Genomic DNA, 26,036 nt, shown 5'->3' with positions numbered 1-26,036 from the left:
CACCATGGCCAAGACCAAAGAGCTGTTCAAGGATGTCAGGGACAAGATTGTAGACCTACACAAGACTGGAATGGGCTACAAGATCATCGCCAAGCAGCTTGGTGAGAAAGTGACAACAGTTGGTGCGCTTATTCGAAAATGGAAGAAACCCAAAATAGCTGTCAATCTGCCTCGGTCTGGGGCTCCATACAAGATCTCACCTCATGGAGTTTCAATGATCATGAGAACTGTGAGTAATCAGCCCAGAACTACATGGGAGGATCTTGTCAATGATCTCAAGGCAGCTGTGACCATAGTCTCCAAGAAATCAATTGGTAACACACTACACCGTGAAGGACTGAAATCCTGCAGTGCCTGCAATGCACCCCTGCTCAAGAAAGCACATTTACAGGACAGTCTGAAGTTTGCCAATGAACATCTGAATGATTCAGAGAAGAACTGGGTGAAAGTGTTGTGGTCAGATGAGACCAAAATCGAGCTCTTTGGCATCAACTCAACTTGCCGTGTTTGGACGATTAGGAATGCTGCATATGACCCCAATAATACCATCCCCACCGTCAAACATGGAGGTGGAAACATTATGCTTTGGGGATGTTTTACTGCTAAGGGGACAGGACAACTTCACTGCATCAAAGGGAAGATGGACGGGGCCATGTGCCATCAAATCTTGGGTGAGAACCTCCTTCCCTCAGCCAGGGCATTGGAAATGGGTTGTGGAAGGGTATTCCAGCATGACAATGACCCAAAACACACACCAAAGCAACAAAGGAGTGGCTTAAGAAAGAGCGCATTAAGGTCCTGGAGTGGCCTAGCCAGTCTGCAGACCTTAATCCCATAGAAAAAACTGTGCAGGGAGCTGAAGGTTCGAGTTGCTAAACGTCAGCCTTGATACATTTATGACTTGGAGAGGATCTGCAAAGAGGAGTGGGACAAAATCCCTCCTGAGATGTGTGCAAACCTGGTGGCCAACTACAAGAAACGTCTGACCTCTGTGATTGCCAACAAGAGTTTTGCCACCAAGTACTAAGTCATGTTTTGCAGGGGTTCAAATACTTAGTTCATTCATTGAAATGCAAATCAATTTATAACTTTTTTGAAATGTGTTTTTCTGGATTGTTTGTATTCTGTCTCTCACTGTTCAAATAAACCTACCATTATTTTTTTTCCCTCACTGTATATCATATGTTTAGCACAATGACATTACAGTGAATAAATACAAATATGTACAGTGGTCATTCAGGAGGAGGAGCAGAATCTTGCTATGCACCTCACTTGTACCAGCTGCCCTGAATTTACAGTGTTATACAGAGATCAAGGAGAGGGGGAGGTGGGGTGCATAACAATTAAAATAAGACAGGGATAGATATCAGAAGGTGAGGTCACCAATAAGTACCCTCATGTACCAATGATGTTTACAATCTTGGTCAAGTTTTTTGTATCCAGACACTTTATGGTCTGGAACTGGACTTAAATGAGGATGCTATTATAGCAAGAAACCTAAAGGTTGTAAATGTATCCAGAAAGAAAGAGAAGAGAAATAGAAAGAATTAAATTAAATAAAGTGAAAAATATATAAATTGAGACAGGCTGCAAAATACAATATATAAAATGTGTTTACTTGATACTAAAATTAAAGGGAAACTGAACACAATTTTTTTCTTTCATGATTCAGATAGAACATGAAATTTTAAGAAAATTCTAATTTACTCCTATTAACAATTTTTCTTTGTTCTCTTGCTATCTTTATTTTAAAAGCAAGAATGTAAATCTTAGCAGCCAGCCCATTTTAGGTTCAGCACCATGGATAGTGCTTGATTATTTGAGGCTTACATTTACCCACCAATAAGCAAGCATAACCCAGGTTCTCAACCAAAAATGGGCCGGCTCCTATGCATCACATTCATGCTTTTTAAATAAAGATAGCAAGAGAACGAAAAAAATTGATAATAGGAGTAAATTAGAAAGTTGCTTAAAATTGAATGCTCTATCTGAATCATAAAAGAAAAATGTGGGTTTAGTGTCCCTTTAAAGCGCATTAAAATTTGTCTCCCATTCCTTGTCTGAAGACGTCTTAATGGCGTCTGCGAAAACATTTTGCACAGTTATGGTAATAAACTCCATAATGCATTCTCTAGAGATTTTTCTTTTCTCCATTCTTTGGCCTATATTTGGAGTTTGGGCAGGTAGCAGTGAAAACCAGCGTTAGAGGCTCCTAACGCTGGTTTTAGGCTACCTCCGGTATTTGGAGTCACTCAAAATAGGGTCTAACGCTCACTTTTCAGCCGCGACTTTTCCATACTGCAGATCCCCTTACGTCAATTGCGTATCCTATCTTTTCAATGGGATTTTTCTAACTCCGGTATTTAGAGTCGTGTCTGAAGTGAGCGTTAGAAATCTAACGACAAAATTCCAGCCGCAGAAAAAAGTCAGTAGTTAAGAGCTTTCTGGGCTAACGCCGGTTCATAAAGCTCTTAACTACTGTACTCTAAAGTACACTAACACCCATAAACTACCTATGTACCCCTAAACCGAGGTCCTCCCACATCGCCGCAACTCGATTACATTTTTTTAACCCCTAATCTGCCGACCACCACCTACGTTATACTTATGTACCCCTAATCTGCTGCCCCTAACACCGCCGACCCCTATATTATATTTATTAACCCCTAATCTGCCCCCCACAACGTCGCCGCCAGCTAACTACACTTATTAACCCCTAATCTGCCGTCCGCACGCCGCCGCCAGCTACATTATCCGTATGTACCCCTAATCTGCTGCCCTAACATCGCCGACCCCTATATTATATTTATTAACCCCTAACCTGCCCCCCCACAACGTCGCCGCCACCTACCTACAATAATTAACCCCTAATCTGCCGACCGCAAAGAGCCGCCAGCTACATTATAGCTATGTACCCCTAATCTGCTGCCCCTAACACCGCCGACCCCTATATTATATTTATTAACCCCTAACCTGCCCTCCCTAACATCGCCGACACCTAACTTCAATTATTAACCCCAAATCTGCCGACCGAATCTCGCCGCTATTCTAATAAATGTATTAGCCCCTAAAGCTAAGTCTAACCCTAACACTAACACCCCCTAAGTTAAATATAATTTACATCTAACAAAATTAATTAACTCTTATTAAATAAATTATTCCTATTTAAATCTAAATACTTACATGTAAAATAAATCCTAATATAGCTACAACATAAATTATAATTATATTATAGCTATTTTAGGATTAATATTTATTTTACAGGTAACTTTGTATTTATTTTAACCAGGTACAATAGCTATTAAATAGTTAAGAACTATTTAATAGCTAAAATAGTTAAAATAATTACAAATTTACCTGTAAAATAAATCCTAACCTAAGTTACAATTAAACCTAACACTACACTATCAATAAATTAATTAAATACAATACCTACAAATAAATACAATTAAATAAACTAACTAAAGTACAAAAAATAAAAAAGAACGAAGTTACAAAAAAATAAAAAAATATTTACAAACATAAGAAAAATATTACAACAATTTTAAACTAATTACACCTACTCTAAGCCCCCTAATAAAATAACAAAGCCCCCCAAAATAAAAAAATGCCCTACCCTATTCTAAATTACTAAAGTTCAAAGCTCTTTTACCTTACCAGCCCTGAACAGGGCCCTTTGCGGGGCATGCCCCAAGAAGTTCAGCTCTTTTGCCTGTAAAAAAAAACATACAATACCCCCCCCCCCAACATTACAACCCACCACCCACATACCCCTAATCTAACCCAAACCCCCCTTAAATAAACCTAACACTAAGCCCCTGAAGATCATAGTACCTTGTCTTCACCATACCAGGTTCACCGATCCGTCCTGGCTCCGATATCTTCATCCAACCCAAGAGGGGGCTAGACATCCATCATCCGATGGCTGAAGAAGTCCAGAAGAGGGTCCAAAGTCTTCATCCTATCCGGGAAGAAGAGTAGATGCGGACCGGCAACCATCTTCTTCCAAGCGGCATCTTCTATCTTCATCCGATGAGGACCGGCTCCATCCTGAAGACCTCCACCGCGGACCCATCTTCACCCGGCGAAGTCCAACTGAAGAATGACGGTTCCTTTAAGGGACGTCATCCAAGATGGCGTCCCTCGAATTCCGATTGGCTGATAGGATTCTATCAGCCAATCGGAATTAAGGTAGGAATATTCTGATTGGCTGATGGAATCAGCCAATCAGAATCAAGTTCAATCCGATTGGCTGATTGGATCAGCCAATCGGATTGAACTTGATTCTGATTGGCTGATTCCATCAGCCAATTAGAATATTCCTACCTTAATTCCGATTGGCTGATAGAATCCTATCAGCCAATCGGAATTCGAGGGACGCCATCTTGGATGACGTCATTTAAAGGAACCGTCATTCGTCGTTCAGTCGTCGGCCAGGATGGATGTTCCGCGTCGGAGGTCTTCAGGATCCTGCCTCTCCGCTCCGGATGGATGACGATAGAAGATCCCGCTTGGATGAAGACTTCAATCGGATGGAAGACCTCTTCTGCCCCGCTTGGATGAAGACTTCTACCGGATGGAGGACCTCTTCTTGCTCCGCTTGGATCAAGACTTCGGACCCTCTTCTGGACCGATCGCTGAACCCGGTGAGGTGAAGACAAGGTAGGGAGACCTTCAGGGGCTTAGTGTTAGGTTTATTTAAGGGGGGTTTGGGTTAGATTAGGGGTATGTAGGTGGTGGGTTGTAATGTTGGGGGGGGGGTATTGTATGTTTTTTTTTACAGGCAAAAGAGCTGAACTTCTTGGGGCATGCCCCGCAAAGGGCCCTGTTCAGGGCTGGTAAGGTAAAAGAGCTTTGAACTTTAGTAATCTAGAATAGGGTAGGGCATTTTTTTTATTTTGGGGGGCTTTGTTATTTTATTAGGGGGCTTAGAGTAGGTGTAATTAGTTTAAAATTGTTGTAATATTTTTCTTATGTTTGTAAATATTTTTTTATTTTTTGTAACTTAGTTATTTTATTTTTTGTACTTTAGTTAGTTTATTTCATTGTAGTTATTTGTAGGTATTGTATTTAATCAATTTATTGATAGTGTAGTGTTAGGTTTAATTGTAGGTAATTGTAGGTATTTTATTTAATTAATTTATTGATAGTGTAGTGTTAGGTTTAATTGTAACTTAGGTTAGGATTTATTTTACAGGTAAATTTGTAATTATTTTAACTATTTTAGCTATTAAATAGTTCTTATCTATTTAATAGCTATTGTACCTGGTTAAAATAAATACAAAGTTACCTGTAAAATAAATATTAATCCTAAAATAGCTATAATATAATTATAATTTATATTGTAGCTATATTAGGATTTATTTTACAGGTAAGTATTTAGCTTTAAATAGGAATAATTTATTTAATAAGAGTTAATTAATTTCGTTAGATTAAAATTATATTTAATTTAGGGGGGTGTTAGTGTTAGGGTTAGACTTAGCTTTAGGGGTTAATACATTTATTAGAATAGCGGTGAGCTCAAGTCGGCAGATTAGGGGTTAATAATTGAAGTTAGGTGTCGGCGATGTTAGGGAGGGCAGATTAGGGGTTAATACTATTTATTATAGGGTTAGTGAGGCGGATTAGGGGTTAATAACTTTATAATAATATCGGTGCGGTCCGCTCGGCATATTAGGGGTTAATAAGTGGAGGCAGGTGGAGGCGACGTTGTGGGGGGCAGATTAGGGGTTAATAAATATAATATAGAGGTCGGCGATGTTAGGGCAGCAGATTAGGGGTACATAGGGATAATGTAAGTAGCGGCAGTTTACGAAGCGGCAGATTAGGGGTTAATAATAATATGCAGGGGTCAGCGATAGCGGGGGCGGCAGATTAGGGGTTAATAAGTGTAAGGTTAGGGGTGTTTAGACTCGGGGTACATGTTAGATGTTAGGTGCAGACGTAGGAAGTGTTTCCCCATAGGAAACAATGGTGCTGCGTTAGGAGCTGAACGCGGCTTTTTTGCAGGTGTTAGGTTTTTTTTTCAGCTCAAACAGCCCCATTGTTTCCTATGGGGGAATCGTGCACGAGCACGTTTTTGAGGCTGGCCGCTTGCGTAAGCAACTCTGGTATCGAGAGTTGAAGTTGCGTTAAATATGCTCTACGCTCCTTTTTTGGAGCCTAACGCAGCCATTCTGTGGACTCTAAATACCAGAGTTATTTTTATGGTGCGGCCAGAAAAAAGCCGGCGTTAGCTTTTCGGGTCGTTACCGACAAAACTCTAAATCTAGCCGTTTGTGAGTTTGTGACAAGATATTTCTTCTACTTATTCCAGCTGAAAAGACCAATAAAGATCGGCAATTCAACCTCCCCAGGAAGTGCATGCACATGTATTTTAGAACGCGTAAATGCTTTGTGTTTGATCGTCCTGCTGAAAAAGACATTCTTCAAAGGATTGATGAAGTTCCTGATAGTGAGCTTCATACAGCATTTGTAGCTCAAGTAAAAACATTTTGTGATTTTGTCTTTGAAAATGCTCCTGTTAAAGAATTAGATGGGATTCACCAGGTTACCGGGAAAAGTGAGTAAATGATGTTGTTATAAATACTCACTCACTACAAACTTGTGTACATTTAACAGAACAGACTCATGACTTGTATAGCATGATAATTATGTGTGATTAACACCAAAGTAACTAGACATGCCACTGGATTTTAAGTTTAAGTTTAACTTTATCCAATAATCTTTCTACCTTGGGATCACATGGTCAAGTAAAGACTACTGAAATGATATAAAACCCAAAAAGGTTATTTTGTGACTCAGACAGAACAAACCATTTTAAAAAAAAGTTTCTAATTACTTCTATTATCAAATTTGCTTCATTCCCATGATATTCTTTGTTGAAGAGATACCTAGGTAGTTGCCTGGAGCACTGCATGGCAAGAAATAGTGCTGCTATATGGAGCCCCAGAAATGGGCAGGCTCCTGAGATTACCTCCCTGTTTTTTAACAAAAGATACCAAGAGAACAATGAAAAAATGACAATAGAATCAAACTAGAAAGTTGTATAAAATTGCTGCTCTATGTGAATCCCAAAAGAAAATCTTTTTTGGGTTTTATATGTTAGCCACAATTTACTTCTATTATGAAACAAACCCCTTTCTCTAGGTTTCATTTTCTGAAACATTGTTACAAACATTGCTGCAAAAACTGCTGCCATTCAGCGCCCACTCCTGAGTTGACCTCATTATCCTATCACGGAAAAGAAGTAAATGCAGGAAAGGATACCTAGAGAAAGAGGCAAAATTAATCATTGAAGTAAATTGGAAAGTTTTTTTCATTGTATGTTCTATTTGAATTATTAAACCTTCCTTTTAATTTCCATGTGTTCCCTTTAATAGATCATCTTTATTTGGCTATGCCAAAAGGTACGTTTTATTAGTGCTAGATACATTACTATCTATGTATTCTCATTGCCTACTCATTGTATTTACAGTGCTGGGCAATATGACCAAAACATACACAGAGACCATACGTCGTGGAGATGTCCCCTGTCTGGAAAATGCAGTTCTGGCCATGTGTGAGATAGAAAATACAGCTGCAGTTCAGGAAGCCTCTCAGTATTATAAGACAAATGTGAAAACTAGAGTGGAGTTTCCAACGGACACTATGAAGCAGTTTATGGACGTGAGCGGAGAATGTGAGAAGGAAGCTATTCAGATCTTTATGAAAAGATCATTCAAGGATGAGGAACGACAGTTCCAGAGAAAGTTAATGGTGAATAATAATCCAGGTTGTGCAGTTTTGAAATATTATTTAAGTGTAATGGAAATGAAATAGTAGAACGTATGTAGAAGATTTACCAGTCTATGATGAGACAGAAGTGTCCCTGTGTCCTTGAAGAAGATATGACATTATTATGGTTTGTGTCCCTGTGTCCTTGAAGAAGATATGACATTATTATGGTTTGTGTCCCTGTGTCCTTGAAGAAGATATGACATTATTATGGTTTGTGTCCCTGTGTCCTTGAAGAAGATATGATATTATTATGGTTTGTGTCCCTGTGTCCTTGAAGAAGCTATGATATTATTATGGTTTGTGTCCCTGTGTCCTTGAAGAAGATATGACATTATTATGGTTTGTGTCCCTGTGTCCTTGAAGAAGATATGACATTATTATGGTTTGTGTCCCTGTGTCCTTGAAGAAGATATGATATTATTATGGTTTGTGTCCCTGTGTCCTTGAAGAAGATATGACATTATTATGGTTTGTGTCCCTGTGTCCTTGAAGAAGATATGACATTATTATGATTTGTGTCCCTGTGTCCTTGAAGAAGATATGACATTATTATGATTTGTGTCCCTGTGTCCTTGAAGAAGATATGACATTATTATGGTTTGTGTCCCTGTGTCCTTGAAGAAGATATGACATTATTATGGTTTGTGTCCCTGTGTCCTTGAAGAAGATATGACATTATTATGATTTGTGTCCCTGTGTCCTTGAAGAAGATATGACATTATTATGGTTTGTGTCCCTGTGTCCTTGAAGAAGATATGACATTATTATGATTTGTGTCCCTGTGTCCTTGAAGAAGATATGACATTATTATGATTTGTGTATTTTTTCAGGGAGAAATATACAAGATAAAAGAAGACTTTTTAAAGCAAAATGAGACAGCATCTATTAAATATTGCCAGAGCCTCATAAAGAAGCACTCAGTGGAGCTGGAGAAAGCATTGGCTGAAGGTTCCTTTAGTATTCCTGGTGGGCACCAGAAGTTTAAGGACACAATGAAAAAAATAACTGCCAGTTACAATGAAGAGCCTAAGAAAGGAGTTCAGGTACATAAAGTACTTAGCCTGCAATCATTCACCTAGATTACGCATTTTGCACTAAAACAGGGTGTGAAACTAATGCCAAAAAAGTTGAGTTATTTCCATCTCCATAGCGCTGCCATTACGAGTTACTGAAAAGCCTCCTTGCGCATGTGATATGGTGGTGTTAATCTCCATACCGCACAAAATCCAAGGGCTGCTTTGACGTGCTCGTGCACGCTTTCCCCCATAGACATCAAAAAAACTAACACCTGAAGTGCGGAATGAAAAATCTCCGTAACGCAACCTCATTGATGTCTATGGGGGAAAAAAAGTTAAGATTAAACCTAACACCCTAACATAAACTCCAAGCCTAAACTCCCTTAATCTGCTGCCCGACATCGCGACACCTAAATAAAGTTATTAACCCCTAATCTGCCACTTCCAACATTGTCAACACTAATAAAAGTTATTAACCCCTATTCCACCAATCCCCAACATCGCCAACACCATAGTAGATTTATTAACACCTATTCTGCAACTCCCTGACATCACCGACACTAATAAAAGCTACTAACCCCAAATCTGCCCCTCCACGACATCGCTGCCACTATTATAAAGTTATTAATCCCTAAACCTCCGGCCTCCCACATCGCCTCCACTAAATAAACCTATTAACCCCTAAACCTCCGGCCTTCCAAATCGCAAAACACTAAATTAAACTATTAACCCCTAAACTTAACACCCCCTAACTTTAAATTAAAATTACAATATAACTATATTTAAATAAATAAAAACTTACCTGTGAATTAAAAATGAACCTAACATTATAACTATAAATTAACCTAACATAACTATTACTAAAAAATCTAAATTACAAATTAAAAAAAAAAAAAACACTACGAAAAAAGTAAAAAAAATCTAAATTACAAAAAATAAAAAACACTAAGCTTACAAAAAAATAATAAACAAAATTATCAAAAATAAAAACAATTACACCTAGTCTATTAGTCCTATAAAATTAAAAAAGCCCCCCAAATTAAAACACCCCCTAGCCTACAATAAACTACCAATAACCCTTAAAAGCCCATATTTTACATGTAAAAAAATACAAAGTCCCCCCAACAGTAAAACCCACCACCCAACCAACCCCCCAAAATAAAAAACCTAACTCTAAAAAACACCTAAGCTACCCATTCCCCTTAAAGGGGCATTTGTATGGGCATTGCCCTTAAAAGGGCATTCAGCTCTTTTGCACTGTCCATAAAAGCGAATTCAGCTCTTTTACAAAAGCCCAAAAACCTAATCTAAAAAAAACAACCCACCCATGGTTCCTGAAGTCCGGACATCCATCTTCATCCAGGCGGTGAAAAGTCTTAATTCAGGGGGCGACACCTTCATCCATCTCGGGGACGTCTCCTATCTTTATCCCGGCAACACGGAGCGGAGCCATCCTGGAAGCCAATCCTATCCTGTGCAGAGCGTCCTCTTCATACAGTCACCACCGTACACTGAAGTTGAATGCAAGGTAGCCATTTCAAAATGGCATACCTTGCATTCCTATTGACTGATTTGATTCCTCAAATTCATATCAGCCAATAGGATGAGAGCTTCTGAAATCCTATTGACTGTTTTGAACAGCCAATAGGATTTCAGAAGCTTCAGTGTATGGCAGTGATCGTATGAAGAGGACGCTCCCCACAGGATGTCATCGCCGCTCAGGATAGCTCCGCTCCGCGCTGTCGGGATGAAGATAGAAAATGTCCCCGAGATGGATGAAGGTGTCGCCGCCTGGATGAAGATGAATGTCCGGACTTCAGTAACCTTGAGTAGATATTTTGGGGTTGGTGTTTTTAGAGTTAGTTTTTTTATTTTGGGGGGTTGGTTGGGTGGTGGGTTTTACTGTTGGGGGGACTTTGGTAAAATAGATGTTTAACTTAGGGCAATGCCCTACAATAGGCCCTTTTAATGGCTATTGGTAGTTTATTGTAGGCTAGGTGGTGTTTTTGTTTTGGGGGGCTTTTTATTTTTATAGGACTATTAGATTAGGTTTAGGGGTTATTAGGTTTATTTAGTGTCGACGATGTGGAAGACCAGAGGTTTAGGGGTTAATAGGTTTATTTAGTGGCAGCAATGTGGCAGGCAGGAGGTTTAGGGGTTAATAACTTTATTATAGTGGTGACGATGAGGGAGAACAGAGGTTTAGGGGTTAATAACTTTATTAAAGTGGCGGCAATGAGGATCGAATTAGGGATTAATGTATTTAAATAGTGTTGGCTATGTGGGTGAGCAGCAGATTAGGGGTTATTAGGTTTATTAAATAGTTGCAATGTGGGTGGGCAGCAGATTAGGGGTTAATAAGTTTAATATAGTGTTTGCGATGAATGAGGGCAGCGGTTTAGGGGTTAATAGGTAGTTTATGGGTGTAAGTGTATTTTGTAACAGTTTAGTTATGAATTTTGTGAAACATTTTTGTCCATAACTACTGATCTTAGATGGCGGTATGGATCGTGTTGGTATAGGCTGTAACGCAAGCTTTTTAGCCTGAACGCACAACCTGTAATACAGGTGCTATGGAAATCCCACACTCAAACGTCATTTTTTTGAGTACTGAATGGACGTTGCATTACAGTCTAAAATGCTTGCGGTATAGCTATACCGACACGACTCGTAATATGCACTAAAAGCCATACCACAACACTTGTAATTCAGCCGAATGTTTGTTTTGTGTAGTTAATAATTACAATTAATTAAATGTATCTCCTTTTTCATGAAATGCAAAAAAATTTTTTTTTAGGCTGAAGAAGTTCTTCAGGAATTTTTAAAATCTAAGGAGTCAATAGAAAATACCATTCTAAAAAGCGATGATGCTCTAACTGAAAAGCAAAAAGAAATAGAAGGTACTCAAATTGGTGATTGCACAAAGGTGGTTCTATGTATTAATTGGTGGGTGCTACTCTATCTGTTTATTACTCTAGTACCCCAAACCTCAGTGGTTCTATTTGCCCTGAATATTCAAGGTAGTGTATCTTTTACGTCCAGTGTTGCGCAGAGAGCAAGGTGAGAAGTAAAGGATCAAGAAGGGGGAATGATTAAAAAACAAGAAGCAACAGTAGACAATGATTTCCACACTTGTAACCCACCGTGACCTTTATATTTAGCAATGAGGTCAACCTTCTTGCACCTCCAAATTGTATAGTCTGTAACCTCCCCAGGTCTTGCAGTTTGCTTGTAGCCATGCAACCATGCCCAGTGACCCTTGGCTATGTTTATATATTCTAAATAACAAAATATTATAATCTTCTTTAAATGACCTACAGAGGAAAAAGCAAAAGCAGAAGCCCAAGAGATTGAGAGAAAGGTATCGGAGAAGAGAGAATCCCAGCAAAAGCAGAAAATTGATGATCAAATAAAAACTGTAGCTGAGAACACAGAGCAGCTATTGGAGAAATTAAAGATGGAGAGGCAGAAACATCAGCATGAATTGGAACGTTTAATGTTTGAAAAGAGGCGCGTAAGTATCATGTCAACGGGAAGTGTACAGAGATATTAGCCCCAGTTCTTCTAAATAATATTAACCATTATACAGTATATGTCCGGCTAGAAGCATTGACAACATAATACGTGTGAGCCCGGCATACGTGTGCAGAAAATACTGAACACTGAAAAAAGTATAAAGCATACTACATAATACACTCTGTTAAAATTAAATAGTTAATTTATGTAGATTATGAAAAATATATGCACTGGAACATACAATTTATACATTTACATACTGTGTAATATGGTAAGTAAAAATGGCACACAATATAACAAAGATTTGTGGTGTACACAGTTCAGTATGTATATGCTCAAATTGTTGTAGCCAGAAGATAATCACCTAGATTACGAGTTTTGGGTTAACAGGGGTGCAGCGCTAACGAGCAGTTTAAGTTCACCACTCACTTACAGACAACGCTGGTATCACGGGTTTTTACAAACCCGGCGTTAGCTGCAAAAAAGTGAGCTAAGAGCAAAATTTATCTCCACATCTCACCTCAATAGCAGCGCTGCTTATGGTAGCGGTGAGCTGGCTAAACGTGCTTGTGCACAATTTCCCCATAGGAATCAATGGGGGAGAGCCGGCTGAAAAAAAATCTAACACCTGCAAAAAGCAACCTTCAGCTTCTAACGCAGCCCCATTGATTCCTATAGGGAAATAAAAGTTATGTCTACACCTAACACCCTAACATGAACCCTGAATCTAAACACCCTTAATCTTATACTTATTAACCCCTAATCTGGCACCCCCGACATCGCCAACACCTACATTATCATATTAACCCCTAATCTGCCGCTCCGGACACTGCCGCCACCTACATTATACTTATGAACCCCTAATCTGCTGCCCCAACATTGCCGAACCCTACATTATATTTATTAACCCCTAATCTGCTGTCCCCAATGTCGCCGCAACCTAACTACATTTATTAACCCCAAATCTGCCACCCACAACGTCGCCACCACTATAATAAACATATTAACCCCTAAACCTAAGTCTAAACCTAACCCCCCCTAACTGAAATATAATTTTAATAAATCTAAATAAAATTCCTATCATTAACTAAATAATTCCTATTTAAAACTAAATACTTACCTATAAAATAAACCCTAAGCTAGCTACAATATAACTAGTAGTTACATTGTATCTATCTTAGGGTTTATTTTTATTTTACAGGCAAGTTGTATTTATTTTAACTAGGTACAATAGTTATTAAATAGTTATTAACTATTTAATAACTACCTAGTTAAAATAAATACAGATTTACCTGTAAAATAAAACCTAACCTAAGTTACAATTGCACCTATCACTACACTATAATTAAATTAATTACCTAAACTAAATACAATTAATTACAATTTTCAAAAATTATCTAAAGTACGAAAACCCCCCCCATTAAATTACAGAAAATAATAAAATAAATTACAAGATTTTTAAACTAATTACACCTACTCTAATCCCCCTAACAAAATAAAAAAGCCCCCCAAAATAAAAAAAGCCCTACCCTACACTAAATTACAAATAGCCCTTAAAAGAGCCTTTTGCGGGACATTGCCCCAAAGTAATCAGCCCTTTTACCTATAAAAAACAGTACAAATACCCCCCAACATTAAAACCCACCACCCACACAACCAACCCTATTTTAAAACCCACCCAATCCCCCCTTAAAAAACCTAACACTAACCCCTTGAAGATCACCCTACCGTGAGACGTCTTCACCCAACCGGGCAGAAGTGGTCCTCCAGACGGGCAGAAGTCTTCATCCAAGCTGGGCAGAAGAGGTCCTCCAGACGGGCAGAAGTCTTCATCCAGATGGCATCTTCTATCTTCATCCATCCAGCGCGGAGCGGGTCCATCTTCAAGACATACGACGCGGAGCATCCTCTTCAAACGACGTCCGACTGAAGAATCAAGGTTCCTCTTAATGATGTCATCCAAGATGGCGTCCATTCAATTCCAATTGGCTGATAGATTTCTAGCAGCCAATCGGAATTAAGGTAGAAAAAATCCTATTGGCTGGTGCAATCAGCCAATAGGATTGAGCTTGCATTCTGTTGACTGATCCAATCAGCCAATAGAATGCCAGCGCAATCCTATTGGCTGATTGGATCAGCCAATAGGATTGGACTTCAATCCTATAGGCTGATTGCATCAGCCAATAGGATTTTTTCTACCTTAATTCCGATTGGCTGATAGAATACTATCAGCCAATCGGAATTGAAGGGACGCCATCTTGGATGACGACATTTAAAGGAACCTTCATTCTTCAGTTGGACGTCGTTTGAAGAGGATGCTCCACATCGGATGTCTTGAAGATGGACCCGCTCTGCACCGGATGGATGAAGATAGAAGATGCCGTCTGGGTGAAGACTTCTGCCCGTCTGGAGGACCTCTTCTGCCCGGCTTGGATGAAGATTTATGCCCATCTGGAGAACCACTTCTGCCCAGTTGGGTGAAGACGTCTCACGGTAGGGTGATCTTCAAGGGGTTAGTGTTAGGTTTTTTAAGGGGGGATTGGGTGGGTTTTAGAGTAAGGTTGGTTGTGTGGGTGGTGGGTATTAATGTTGGGGGGGTATTTGTATTTTTTCTTTACAGGTAAAAGAGCTGATTACTTTGGGGCAATGCCCCGCAAAAGGCCCTTTTAAGGGCTATTTCTTATTTAGTGTAGGGTAGGGGTTTTTTTATTTTGGGGGGCTTTTTTATTTTGTTAGGGGGATTAGAGTAGATGTAATTAGTTTAAAAATCTTGTAATTATTTTATTATTTTCTGTAATTTAGTGTTTATTTTTTTCGTACTTTAGATAATTTTTTTAAATTGTAATTAATTGTATTTAGTTTAGGGAATTTATTTAATTATAGTGTAGTGTAAGGTGTAATTGTAACTTAGGTTAGGTTTTATGTTACAGGTACATTTGTCTTCACTAGATAGTTATTAAATAGTTAATAACTATTTAATAACTATTGTACCTAGTTAAAATAAATACAAAGTTGCCTGTAAAATAAAAATAAATCCTAAGATAGATACAATGTAACTATTAGTTATATTGTAGCTAGCTTAGGGTTTATTTTATAGGTAAGTATTTAGTTTTAAATAGGAATAATTTAGTGAATTGTATTAATTTTATTTAGATTTATTTAAATTATATTTAAGTTAGGGGGGGTTAGGTTTAGGGTTAGATTTAGGTTTAAGGGTTAATACATTTAATATAGTGGCAGCGACGTTGGGGGCGGAAGATTAGGGGTTAATAAATGTAGGTAGGTGTTGGCAATGTTAGGGCTGGCAGATTAGGGGTTAATAAAATGTAACTAGTTTTTGTGATGCAGGAGTGCGGCAGTTTAGGGGTTAATATGTTTATTATAGTGGCGGCGATGTACGGTTCGGCAGATTAGGGGTTAATAATTTTATTTTAGTGTTTGCGATGTGGGGGCCTCGGTTTAGGGGTTAATAGGTAGTTTATGGGTGTTAGTGTACTTTTTAGCACTTTAGTTAAGAGTTTTATGCTACGGCGTTGTAGTGTAAAACTCTTAACTACTGACTTTAAAATGCGGTACCAGGCTTGACAGGAGAGGGTCTACCTCTGACTTTTTGGAAGACGCAATTAACGTAAGTGGATTTGCGGTATTTCCGAGTCTGACCAAAAAAGTGAGCGGTACACCTGTACCTGCAAGATTCATAATACCAGCAGGCGTTAAAAAGCAGCATTAGGACCTCTTAACCATGCTTTTTAACCCTAACGCACAACTCGTAATGTAGTCGAATGATAGTGCACATATTTTGACATATAGTGACCTCACAGTATTGAGTACAATAAGACTTTTTCTATACAACTATGAAACTATACAATTGGTTTGATTTTTCATAAGGTGCATTATGAAGTTACATTGTACCAAATATCTTTTGATATAACTTTTCTAAACTACTGGAAATGCAATCCAATACATATAGACGCACATATGCCCCTCCCCACTCACACATATACCCACAGTCACATACACAAGCACATATACACACATAAACACACAAACTACCCCAAAAATACATATCAACATACACACACACACACACACACGCCCAGACACACAAATACACACACATGTGCACACATGTGCACGTGCTCACACAGACAAACAATTTAATGTACCATTACATCCACACAACTTTTCAGGCAGTATGTCATGTCATGAAGCCATGTTATCACATGACATCACACAAGGGCAGTTTATTGTTTACAAATGGTTAGTCCACCCCTTACATAATTAAGACATTAGGTTCCTACGCATCTGCACCAGTCAGATATGACAGCATTTTTAGTGAATTGTGAGCAGGTCATTAGTAATATTCTCAAAAGTTATCAAGTACAAGTCATACACATTTGATGATTTCTTTAGATCTTCTAGGGCTTTGCTAACCAACTTTCCTCATCAATTTTGGTTTCATGTTTAGGAACAGGAGCTCTTATGTCATCAGGGAAGTTATCACCAAGCCAAACTGTACCAGGCTCAAATTGAAGATATACAGAAAGAGAGGAGGGAAAGCAATGATCCTGAGTGGTACACACCTATTATCGAGACATTCAAGAGCGCGGCAAAAGTTATTTTACCAGCATTAATAAATTTAGGTGAACAATATGTAAAAGAAAAAAGAAAAAATGATCAAGCAAACAAAACAACTGATTAGCGCTGCGGAATCTGTTGACGCTCTACAAATAACCGATAATAATAATAATAATGCATCCTCAAGTGCTGGAAAGGATTAAGGAGCGTAAACCTTACATGGGCTGCACACCTAGATTTGTATCCAAGCTTAAGAACTCAGCATCTTACATAACGTCTCTTTAAGGTCTCTCTGTTTTTACATATAACAGTGTTTTATAAAGCTGTATCATTATTATTCTACTCCTTTCTAATGTCTCCTCTGCTAAACTTGCTGTTAAAAAAATATATATAGTCTGATATCTATACACATAGACTTACTTAAAGATTGGCCAGTGACTGAAGTTCTATTGAAAGGTGAAATGCAATTGTGAGTTTCATTTCTTATATACATTAAAATACCAATAAAGCTTTTTTTTTTATTTTACTGGAAAGAACATTTTTAAGTTTTTTTGTGTTACACAGCTTCTCTGATAAGTGAGATCTTCTATACTTATTGTTGAGATCCATTAATAACTTTATAGATTAAGAATTATATAGAACAATATTTAACTGAATTAAATGACATGGCTTGCCCCCTATAAAATGCCATTCATGATTGTGTGATCTCACTTAAGGGTCTTTTAGAAAGATACAAGGCAGTGGAGGGTCACCCAATATAGTTTAAAAGATGTAAAAATCTTGGAAAAAATATATTTTAAGTGTTTTGTATAGAAACTCACAGTCATCATTTTGTGTACAGTTCACTCCAAAATGGAAATGGGCCTTTAACTAACGCTTGAAATAAATATTTATTTACAACAATCCTTCTGACTCTTGTAAAATGACCATATAGCAATAGAAAAACAGTGTCAGCCCATACTAGCAGCCTAAAAGATGCATTTCAATGGGTTAATATTGGTGCAGATGGAAACAGATTGCAATTAATAACTCTGAAATTCGTGACTTAGGGCCAGATTACAAGTTGAGGTCAAAATATTGCTTCTATGAAAGTGAAATTTGCGCTCAACTGAGTAATACCAGTGCATTAAAAAGACCCTTTATTTTGGGGGCTTTTGGGGCACTTTTAGGAATTTAACCAGAGATCTTATCTCTGGATAATTTTCTGAACACGGCTCTCTGTAGCAATAACCAGCCACTTGTAATGGCTGGTAATTTTTTGGTGTGTCCTCAAATTTGCCAATTTGCAGGCACGTGATAGATTAGTTCTCCACTTGTAATCCAGCCCTAAGTAATCTCCTGTAAAAACACAATTTTAATAATGTCAGTGCTGTTTGGGACAATTAGGACAGTGCATGTGAGATTTACAATCAAATATGAAAAAATAAATATAAAATCACACCATTTGTAGATGTTGCTGTCCTTAAAAGACCAGTCAACACAGTAGATTTGCATAGTCAACAAATGCAAGATAACAAGACAACACAATAGCACTTAGGGGGGTAGTTATCAAGCCGTCTACTTTTCTTGCTTCGCCGGCCCAATACGTCCGCCTAAGCTCGCCTACCAACGCCGCCGCGGACCTTGAATACGTTCGCCTAAGTTATCAAATAAAGCTGTCAAAAAGCCGCGGGGCGATGAGCAGCGGACTGTGACAGTTATCACTCATCCGATCTCGCTGCCCTTCGGCTTTTTCCCAGCTTTATTGCTAGCCTGTCACTAAGCACTCACACTAAACTACACTGTTCTACCCCCTATACCTGCGCCCCCGGAGGCCCCCGCAACTAAATAAAGTTACTAACCCCTAAACCGCCGCTCCTAGACCCTGCCGCAAGTCTTATAAATGTATTAACCCCTAAACCGCCGCTCCCGGAGCCCACCGCCACCTACAATATACCTAGTAACCCCTATCCTGCCCCCCCTATACCGTCGCCCTCTATTATAAAATTATTAACCCCTATCCTGCTGATCCCGCACCTCTCCGCAACTAAATAAATAGTTTAACCCCTAAACCGCCGCTCCATGAACCCGCCGCAACCTATATTAAACCTATTAACCCCTATCCTGCCCCCCACTACGCCGCCGCCACTGTAATAAAATGATTAACCCCTAAACCTAAGTCTAACCCTAACCATAACGCCCCCCTAACTTAAATATTAATTAAATAAATCTAAATACATTAACTCTTATTAACTAAATGAATCCTATTTAAAACTAAATACTTACTTATAAAATAAACCCTAATATAGCTACAATATAAATAATAATTATATTCTAGCTATCTTAGGATTTATTTTTATTTTACAGGTACCTTTCAATTTATTGTAACCATGTACAATAACTATTAAATAGTTATTAACTATTTAATAGCTTTCCTAGCTAAAATAAAGAGAAATGTACCTGTGAAATAAATCCTAACCTAAGTTACAATTACACCTAACACTACACTATACTTTAATAAATTATTCCTATTTAAAAATAAATACTTACCTGTAAAATAAACCCTAAGATAGCTACAATGTAATTAATAATTATATTATAGCTATCTTAGGATTTATATTTATTTGACAGGTAACTTTGTATTTATTTTAGCTAGTTAGAATAGTTATTAAATAGTTATTAACTATTTAATAACTACCTAGCTAAAAGAAATACAAAATTACCTGTAAAATAAATCCTAACTTAAGTTACAATTAAACCTAATACTACACTATCATTAAATTAACTAAATAAACTACCTACAAATAACTACAATTAAATACAATTACATAAACTAACTAAAGTACAAAAAATAAAAAAATCTAAGTTACAAAAAATAAAAAATTAAGTTACAAACATGTTAAAAATATTACAACAATTTTAAGCTACTTACACCTAATCTAAGCCCCCTAATAAAATAACAAACCCCCCCAAAATAAAAAAAATCCCTACCCTATTCTAAATTAAATAAATTTCAAAGCTCTTTTACCTTACCAGCCCTTAAAAGGGCCATTTGTGGGGGCATGCCCCAAAAAGTTCAGCTCTTTTGCCTGTAAAAGAAAAATACAACCCCCCCCCCAACATTAAAACCCACCACCCACATACCCCTAATCTAACCCAAATCCCCCTTAAAATAACCTAACACTAATCCCCTGAAGATCATCCTACCTTGAGTCGTCTTCACTCAGCCGAGCCACCGATGGAACTGAAGAGGACATCCGGAGCGGAAGAAGTTAATCCTCCAAGCGGCGCTGAAGAAATCTTCCATCCGATGAAGTCATTATCCAGGCGGCGCTGAAGAAGTCTTCGATCCAGCTGATGTCATCTTCAAAGAGGCGCTGAAGAGGTCTTCTATCCGGGCGAAGTCATCTTCCAAGCTGGGTCTTGAATCTTCCTTCCGCCGACGCGGAACCACCTTCTTCACCGACGGACTACGACGAATGACGGCTCCTTTAAGGGACGTCATCCAAGATGGCGTCCTCTCAATTCCGATTGGCTGATAGGATTCTATCAGCCAATCGGAATTAAGGTAGGAAAATCTGATTGGCTGATGGAATCAGCCAATCAGATTCAAGTTCAATCCGATTGGCTGATCCAATCAGCCAATCAGATTGAGCTTGCATTCTATTGGCTGATCGGAACAGCCAATAGAATGCAAGCTCAATCTGATTGGCTTAATGTACCATTACATCCACACAACTTTTCAGGCAGTATGTCATGTCATGAAGCCATGTTATCACATGACATCACACAAGGGCAGTTTATTGTTTACAAATGGTTAGTCCACCCCTTACATAATTAAGACATTAGGTTCCTACGCATCTGCACCAGTCAGATATGACAGCATTTTTAGTGAATTGTGAGCAGGTCATTAGTAATATTCTCAAAAGTTATCAAGTACAAGTCATACACATTTGATGATTTCTTTAGATCTTCTATGGCTTTGCTAACCAACTTTCCTCATCAATTTTGGTTTCATGTTTAGGAACAGGAGCTCTTATGTCATCAGGGAAGTTATCACCAAGCCAAACTGTACCAGGCTCAAATTGAAGATATACAGAAAGAGAGGAGGGAAAGCAATGATCCTGAGTGGTACACACCTATTATCGAGACATTCAAGAGCGCGGCAAAAGTTATTTTACCAGCATTAATAAATTTAGGTGAACAATATGTAAAAGAAAAAAGAAAAAATGATCAAGCAAACAAAACAACTGATTAGCGCTGCGGAATCTGTTGACGCTCTACAAATAACCGATGATAATAATAATAATGCATCCTCAAGTGCTGGAAAGGATTAAGGAGCGTAAACCTTACATGGGCTGCACACCTAGATTTGTATCCAAGCTTAAGAACTCAGCATCTTACATAACGTCTCTTTAAGGTCTCTCTGTTTTTACATATAACAGTGTTTTATAAAGCTGTATCATTATTATTCTACTCCTTTCTAATGTCTCCTCTGCTAAACTTGCTGTTAAAAAAAAATATATAGTCTGATATCTATACACATAGACTTACTTAAAGATTGGCCAGTGACTGAAGTTCTATTGAAAGGTGAAATGCAATTGTGAGTTTCATTTCTTATATACATTAAAATACCAATAAAGCTTTTTTTTTTATTTTACTGGAAAGAACATTTTTAAGTTTTTTTGTGTTACACAGCTTCTCTGATAAGTGAGATCTTCTATACTTATTGTTGAGATCCATTAATAACTTTATAGATTAAGAATTATATAGAACAATATTTAACTGAATTAAATGACATGGCTTGCCCCCTATAAAATGCCATTCATGATTGTGTGATCTCACTTAAGGGTCTTTTAGAAAGATACAAGGCAGTGGAGGGTCACCCAATATAGTTTAAAAGATGTAAAAATCTTGGAAAAAATATATTTTAAGTGTTTTGTATAGAAACTCACAGTCATCATTTTGTGTACAGTTCACTCCAAAATGGAAATGGGCCTTTAACTAACGCTTGAAATAAATATTTATTTACAACAATCCTTCTGACTCTTGTAAAATGACCATATAGCAATAGAAAAACAGTGTCAGCCCATACTAGCAGCCTAAAAGATGCATTTCAATGGGTTAATATTGGTGCAGATGGAAACAGATTGCAATTAATAACTCTGAAATTCGTGACTTAGGGCCAGATTACAAGTTGAGGTCAAAATATTGCTTCTATGAAAGTGAAATTTGCGCTCAACTGAGTAATACCAGTGCATTAAAAAGACCCTTTATTTTGGGGGCTTTTGGGGCACTTTTAGGAATTTAACCAGAGATCTTATCTCTGGATAATTTTCTGAACACGGCTCTCTGTAGCAATAACCAGCCACTTGTAATGGCTGGTAATTTTTTGGTGTGTCCTCAAATTTGCCAATTTGCAGGCACGTGATAGATTAGTTCTCCACTTGTAATCCAGCCCTAAGTAATCTCCTGTAAAAACACAATTTTAATAATGTCAGTGCTGTTTGGGACAATTAGGACAGTGCATGTGAGATTTACAATCAAATATGAAAAAATAAATATAAAATCACACCATTTGTAGATGTTGCTGTCCTTAAAAGACCAGTCAACACAGTAGATTTGCATAGTCAACAAATGCAAGATAACAAGACAACACAATAGCACTTAGGGGGGTAGTTATCAAGCCGTCTACTTTTCTTGCTTCGCCGGCCCAATACGTCCGCCTAAGCTCGCCTACCATCGCCGCCGCGGACCTTGAATACGTTCGCCTAAGTTATCAAATAAAGCTGTCAAAAAGCCGCGGGGCGATGAGCAGCGGACTGTGACAGTTATCACTCATCCGATCTCGCTGCCCTTCGGCTTTTTCCCAGCTTTATTGCTAGCCTGTCACTAAGCACTCACACTAAACTACACTGTTCTACCCCCTATACCTGCGCCCCCGGAGGCCCCCGCAACTAAATAAAGTTACTAACCCCTAAACCGCCGCTCCTAGACCCTGCCGCAAGTCTTATAAATGTATTAACCCCTAAACCGCCGCTCCCGGAGCCCACCGCCACCTACAATATACCTAGTAACCCCTATCCTGCCCCCCCTATACCGTCGCCCTCTATTATAAAATTATTAACCCCTATCCTGCTGATCCCGCACCTCTCCGCAACTAAATAAATAGTTTAACCCCTAAACCGCCGCTCCATGAACCCGCCGCAACCTATATTAAACCTATTAACCCCTATCCTGCCCCTCACTACGCCGCCGCCACTGTAATAAAATGATTAACCCCTAAACCTAAGTCTAACCCTAACCATAACGCCCCCCTAACTTAAATATTAATTAAATAAATCTAAATACATTAACTCTTATTAACTAAATGAATCCTATTTAAAACTAAATACTTACTTATAAAATAAACCCTAATATAGCTACAATATAAATAATAATTATATTCTAGCTATCTTAGGATTTATTTTTATTTTACAGGTACCTTTCAATTTATTGTAACCATGTACAATAACTATTAAATAGTTATTAACTATTTAATAGCTTTCCTAGCTAAAATAAAGAGAAATGTACCTGTGAAATAAATCCTAACCTAAGTTACAATTACACCTAACACTACACTATACTTTAATAAATTATTCCTATTTAAAAATAAATACTTACCTGTAAAATAAACCCTAAGATAGCTACAATGTAATTAATAATTATATTATAGCTATATTAGGATTTATATTTATTTGACAGGTAACTTTGTATTTATTTTAGCTAGTTAGAATAGTTATTAAATAGTTATTAACTATTTAATAACTACCTAGCTAAAAGAAATACAAAATTACCTGTAAAATAAATCCTAACTTAAGTTACAATTAAACCTAATACTACACTATCATTAAATTAACTAAATAAACTACCTACAAATAACTACAATTAAATACAATTACATAAAATAACTAAAGTACAAAAAATAAAAAATCTAAGTTACAAAAAATAAAAAATTAAGTTACAAACATGTTAAAAATATTACAACAATTTTAAGCTACTTACACCTAATCTAAGCCCCCTAATAAAATAACAAACCCCCCCAAAATAAAAAAAATCCCTACCCTATTCTAAATTAAATAAATTTCAAAGCTCTTTTACCTTACCAGCCCTTAAAAGGGCCATTTGTGGGGGCATGCCCCAAAAAGTTCAGCTCTTTTGCCTGTAAAAGAAAAATACAACCCCCCCCCAACATTAAAACCCACCACCCACATACCCCTAATCTAACCCAAACCCCCCTTAAAATAACCTAACACTAATCCCCTGAAGATCATCCTACCTTGAGTCGTCTTCACTCAGCCGAGCCACCGATGGAACTGAAGAGGACATCCGGAGCGGAAGAAGTTAATCCTCCAAGCGGCGCTGAAGAAATCTTCCATCCGATGAAGTCATTATCCAGGCGGCGCTGAAGAAGTCTTCGATCCAGCTGATGTCATCTTCAAAGAGGCGCTGAAGAGGTCTTCTATCCGGGCGAAGTCATCTTCCAAGCTGGGTCTTGAATCTTCCTTCCGCCGATGCGGAACCACCTTCTTCACTGACAGACTACGACGAATGACGGCTCCTTTAAGGGACGTCATCCAAGATGGCGTCCTCTCAATTCCGATTGGCTGATAGGATTCTATCAGCCAATCGGAATTAAGGTAGGAAAATCTGATTGGCTGATGGAATCAGCCAATCAGATTCAAGTTCAATCCGATTGGCTGATCCAATCAGCCAATCAGATTGAGCTTGCATTCTATTGGCTGATCGGAACAGCCAATAGAATGCAAGCTCAATCTGATTGGCTGATTCCATCAGCCAATCAGATTTTTCCTACCTTAATTCCGATTGGCTGATAGAATCCTATCAGCCAATCGGAATTGAGGGGACGCCATCTTGGATGACGTCCCTTAAAGGAGCCGTCATTCGTCGTAGTCCGTCGGTGAAGAAGGTGGTTCCGCGTCGGCGGAAGGAAGATTCAAGACCCGGCTTGGAAGATGACTTCGCCCGGATAGAAGACCTCTTCAGCGCCTCTTTGAAGATGACATCGGCTGGATCGAAGACTTCTTCAGCGCCGCCTGGATAATGACTTCATCGGATGGAAGATTTCTTCAGCGCCGCTTGGAGGATTAACTTCTTCCGCTCCGGATGTCCTCTTCAGTTCCATCGGTGGCTCGGCTGAGTGAAGACGACTCAAGGTAGGATGATCTTCAGGGGATTAGTGTTAGGTTTTTGTAAGGGGGGTTTGGGTTAGATTAGGGGTATGTGGGTGGTGGGTTTTAATGTTGGGGGGGGGTTGTATTTTTCTTTTACAGGCAAAAGAGCTGAACTTTTTGGGGCATGCCCCTACAAATGGCCCTTTTAAGGGCTGGTAAGGTAAAAGAGCTTTGAAATTTATTCAATTTAGAATAGGGTAGGGATTTTTTTTATTTTGGGGGGGTTTGTTATTTTATTAGGGGGCTTAGATTAGGCGTAAGTAGCTTAAAATTGTTGTAATATTTTTAACATGTTTGTAACTTAATTTTTTATTTTTTGTAACTTAGATTTTTTTATTTTTTGTACTTTAGTTAGTTTATGTAATTGTATTTAATTGTAGTTATTTGTAGGTAGTTTATTTAGTTAATTTAATGATAGTGTAGTATTAGGTTTAATTGTAACTTAGGTTAGGATTTATTTTACAGGTAATTTTGTATTTCTTTTAGCTAGGTAGTTATTAAATAGTTAATAACTATTTAATAACTATTCTAACTAGCTAAAATAAATACAAAGTTACCTGTAAAATAAATATAAATCCTAAGATAGCTAGAATATAATTATTATTTATATTGTAGCTATATTAGGGTTTATTTTAAAGGTAAGTATTTAGTTTTAAATAGGATTCATTTAGTTAATAAGAGTTCATTTATTTAGATTTATTTAATTAATATTTAAGTTAGGGGGGCGTTAGGGTTAGGGTTAGACTTAGGTTTAGGGGTTAATAATTTTATTACAGTGGCGGCGGCGTAGTGGGGGGCAGGATAGGGGTTAATAAATTTATTATAGGTGGCGACGGTGTAGGGGGGGCAGGATAGGGGTTAATACATGTAATATAGGTTGCGGCGGGTTCAGGGAGCGGCGGTTTAGGGGTTAATACATTTATTATAGTTGCGG

The 26,036-nt window shown here is 38.0% G+C and overlaps 1 protein-coding gene across 1 annotated transcript in view; it reads left to right on the top strand.

Annotated features, from left to right (window-relative positions):
* Positions 1 to 17,087, top strand: part of LOC128642348 (guanylate-binding protein 1-like) — a 45,184-nt gene extending 28,097 nt beyond the window's left edge. The window contains exons 5-10 of the mRNA XM_053695092.1: positions 6,317 to 6,562; positions 7,478 to 7,758; positions 8,610 to 8,822; positions 11,593 to 11,695; positions 12,116 to 12,309; positions 16,780 to 17,087. Of these exons, the coding sequence (XP_053551067.1) occupies positions 6,317 to 6,562; positions 7,478 to 7,758; positions 8,610 to 8,822; positions 11,593 to 11,695; positions 12,116 to 12,309; positions 16,780 to 17,013 (1,271 nt within the window). The 3' untranslated portion in view covers positions 17,014 to 17,087. The remainder of the gene's footprint in view (positions 1 to 6,316; positions 6,563 to 7,477; positions 7,759 to 8,609; positions 8,823 to 11,592; positions 11,696 to 12,115; positions 12,310 to 16,779) is intronic.
* Positions 17,088 to 26,036: the final 8,949 nt, after the last annotated feature.

Source organism: Bombina bombina, chromosome 11 (genome assembly GCF_027579735.1).
Source record: "Bombina bombina isolate aBomBom1 chromosome 11, aBomBom1.pri, whole genome shotgun sequence".
In the NCBI taxonomy this organism is placed as follows: Eukaryota; Metazoa; Chordata; class Amphibia; order Anura; family Bombinatoridae; genus Bombina; species Bombina bombina.
The sequence above is the reverse complement of the archived record's forward strand: the minus strand, read 5'-3'. Positions and strand labels throughout refer to the sequence as shown.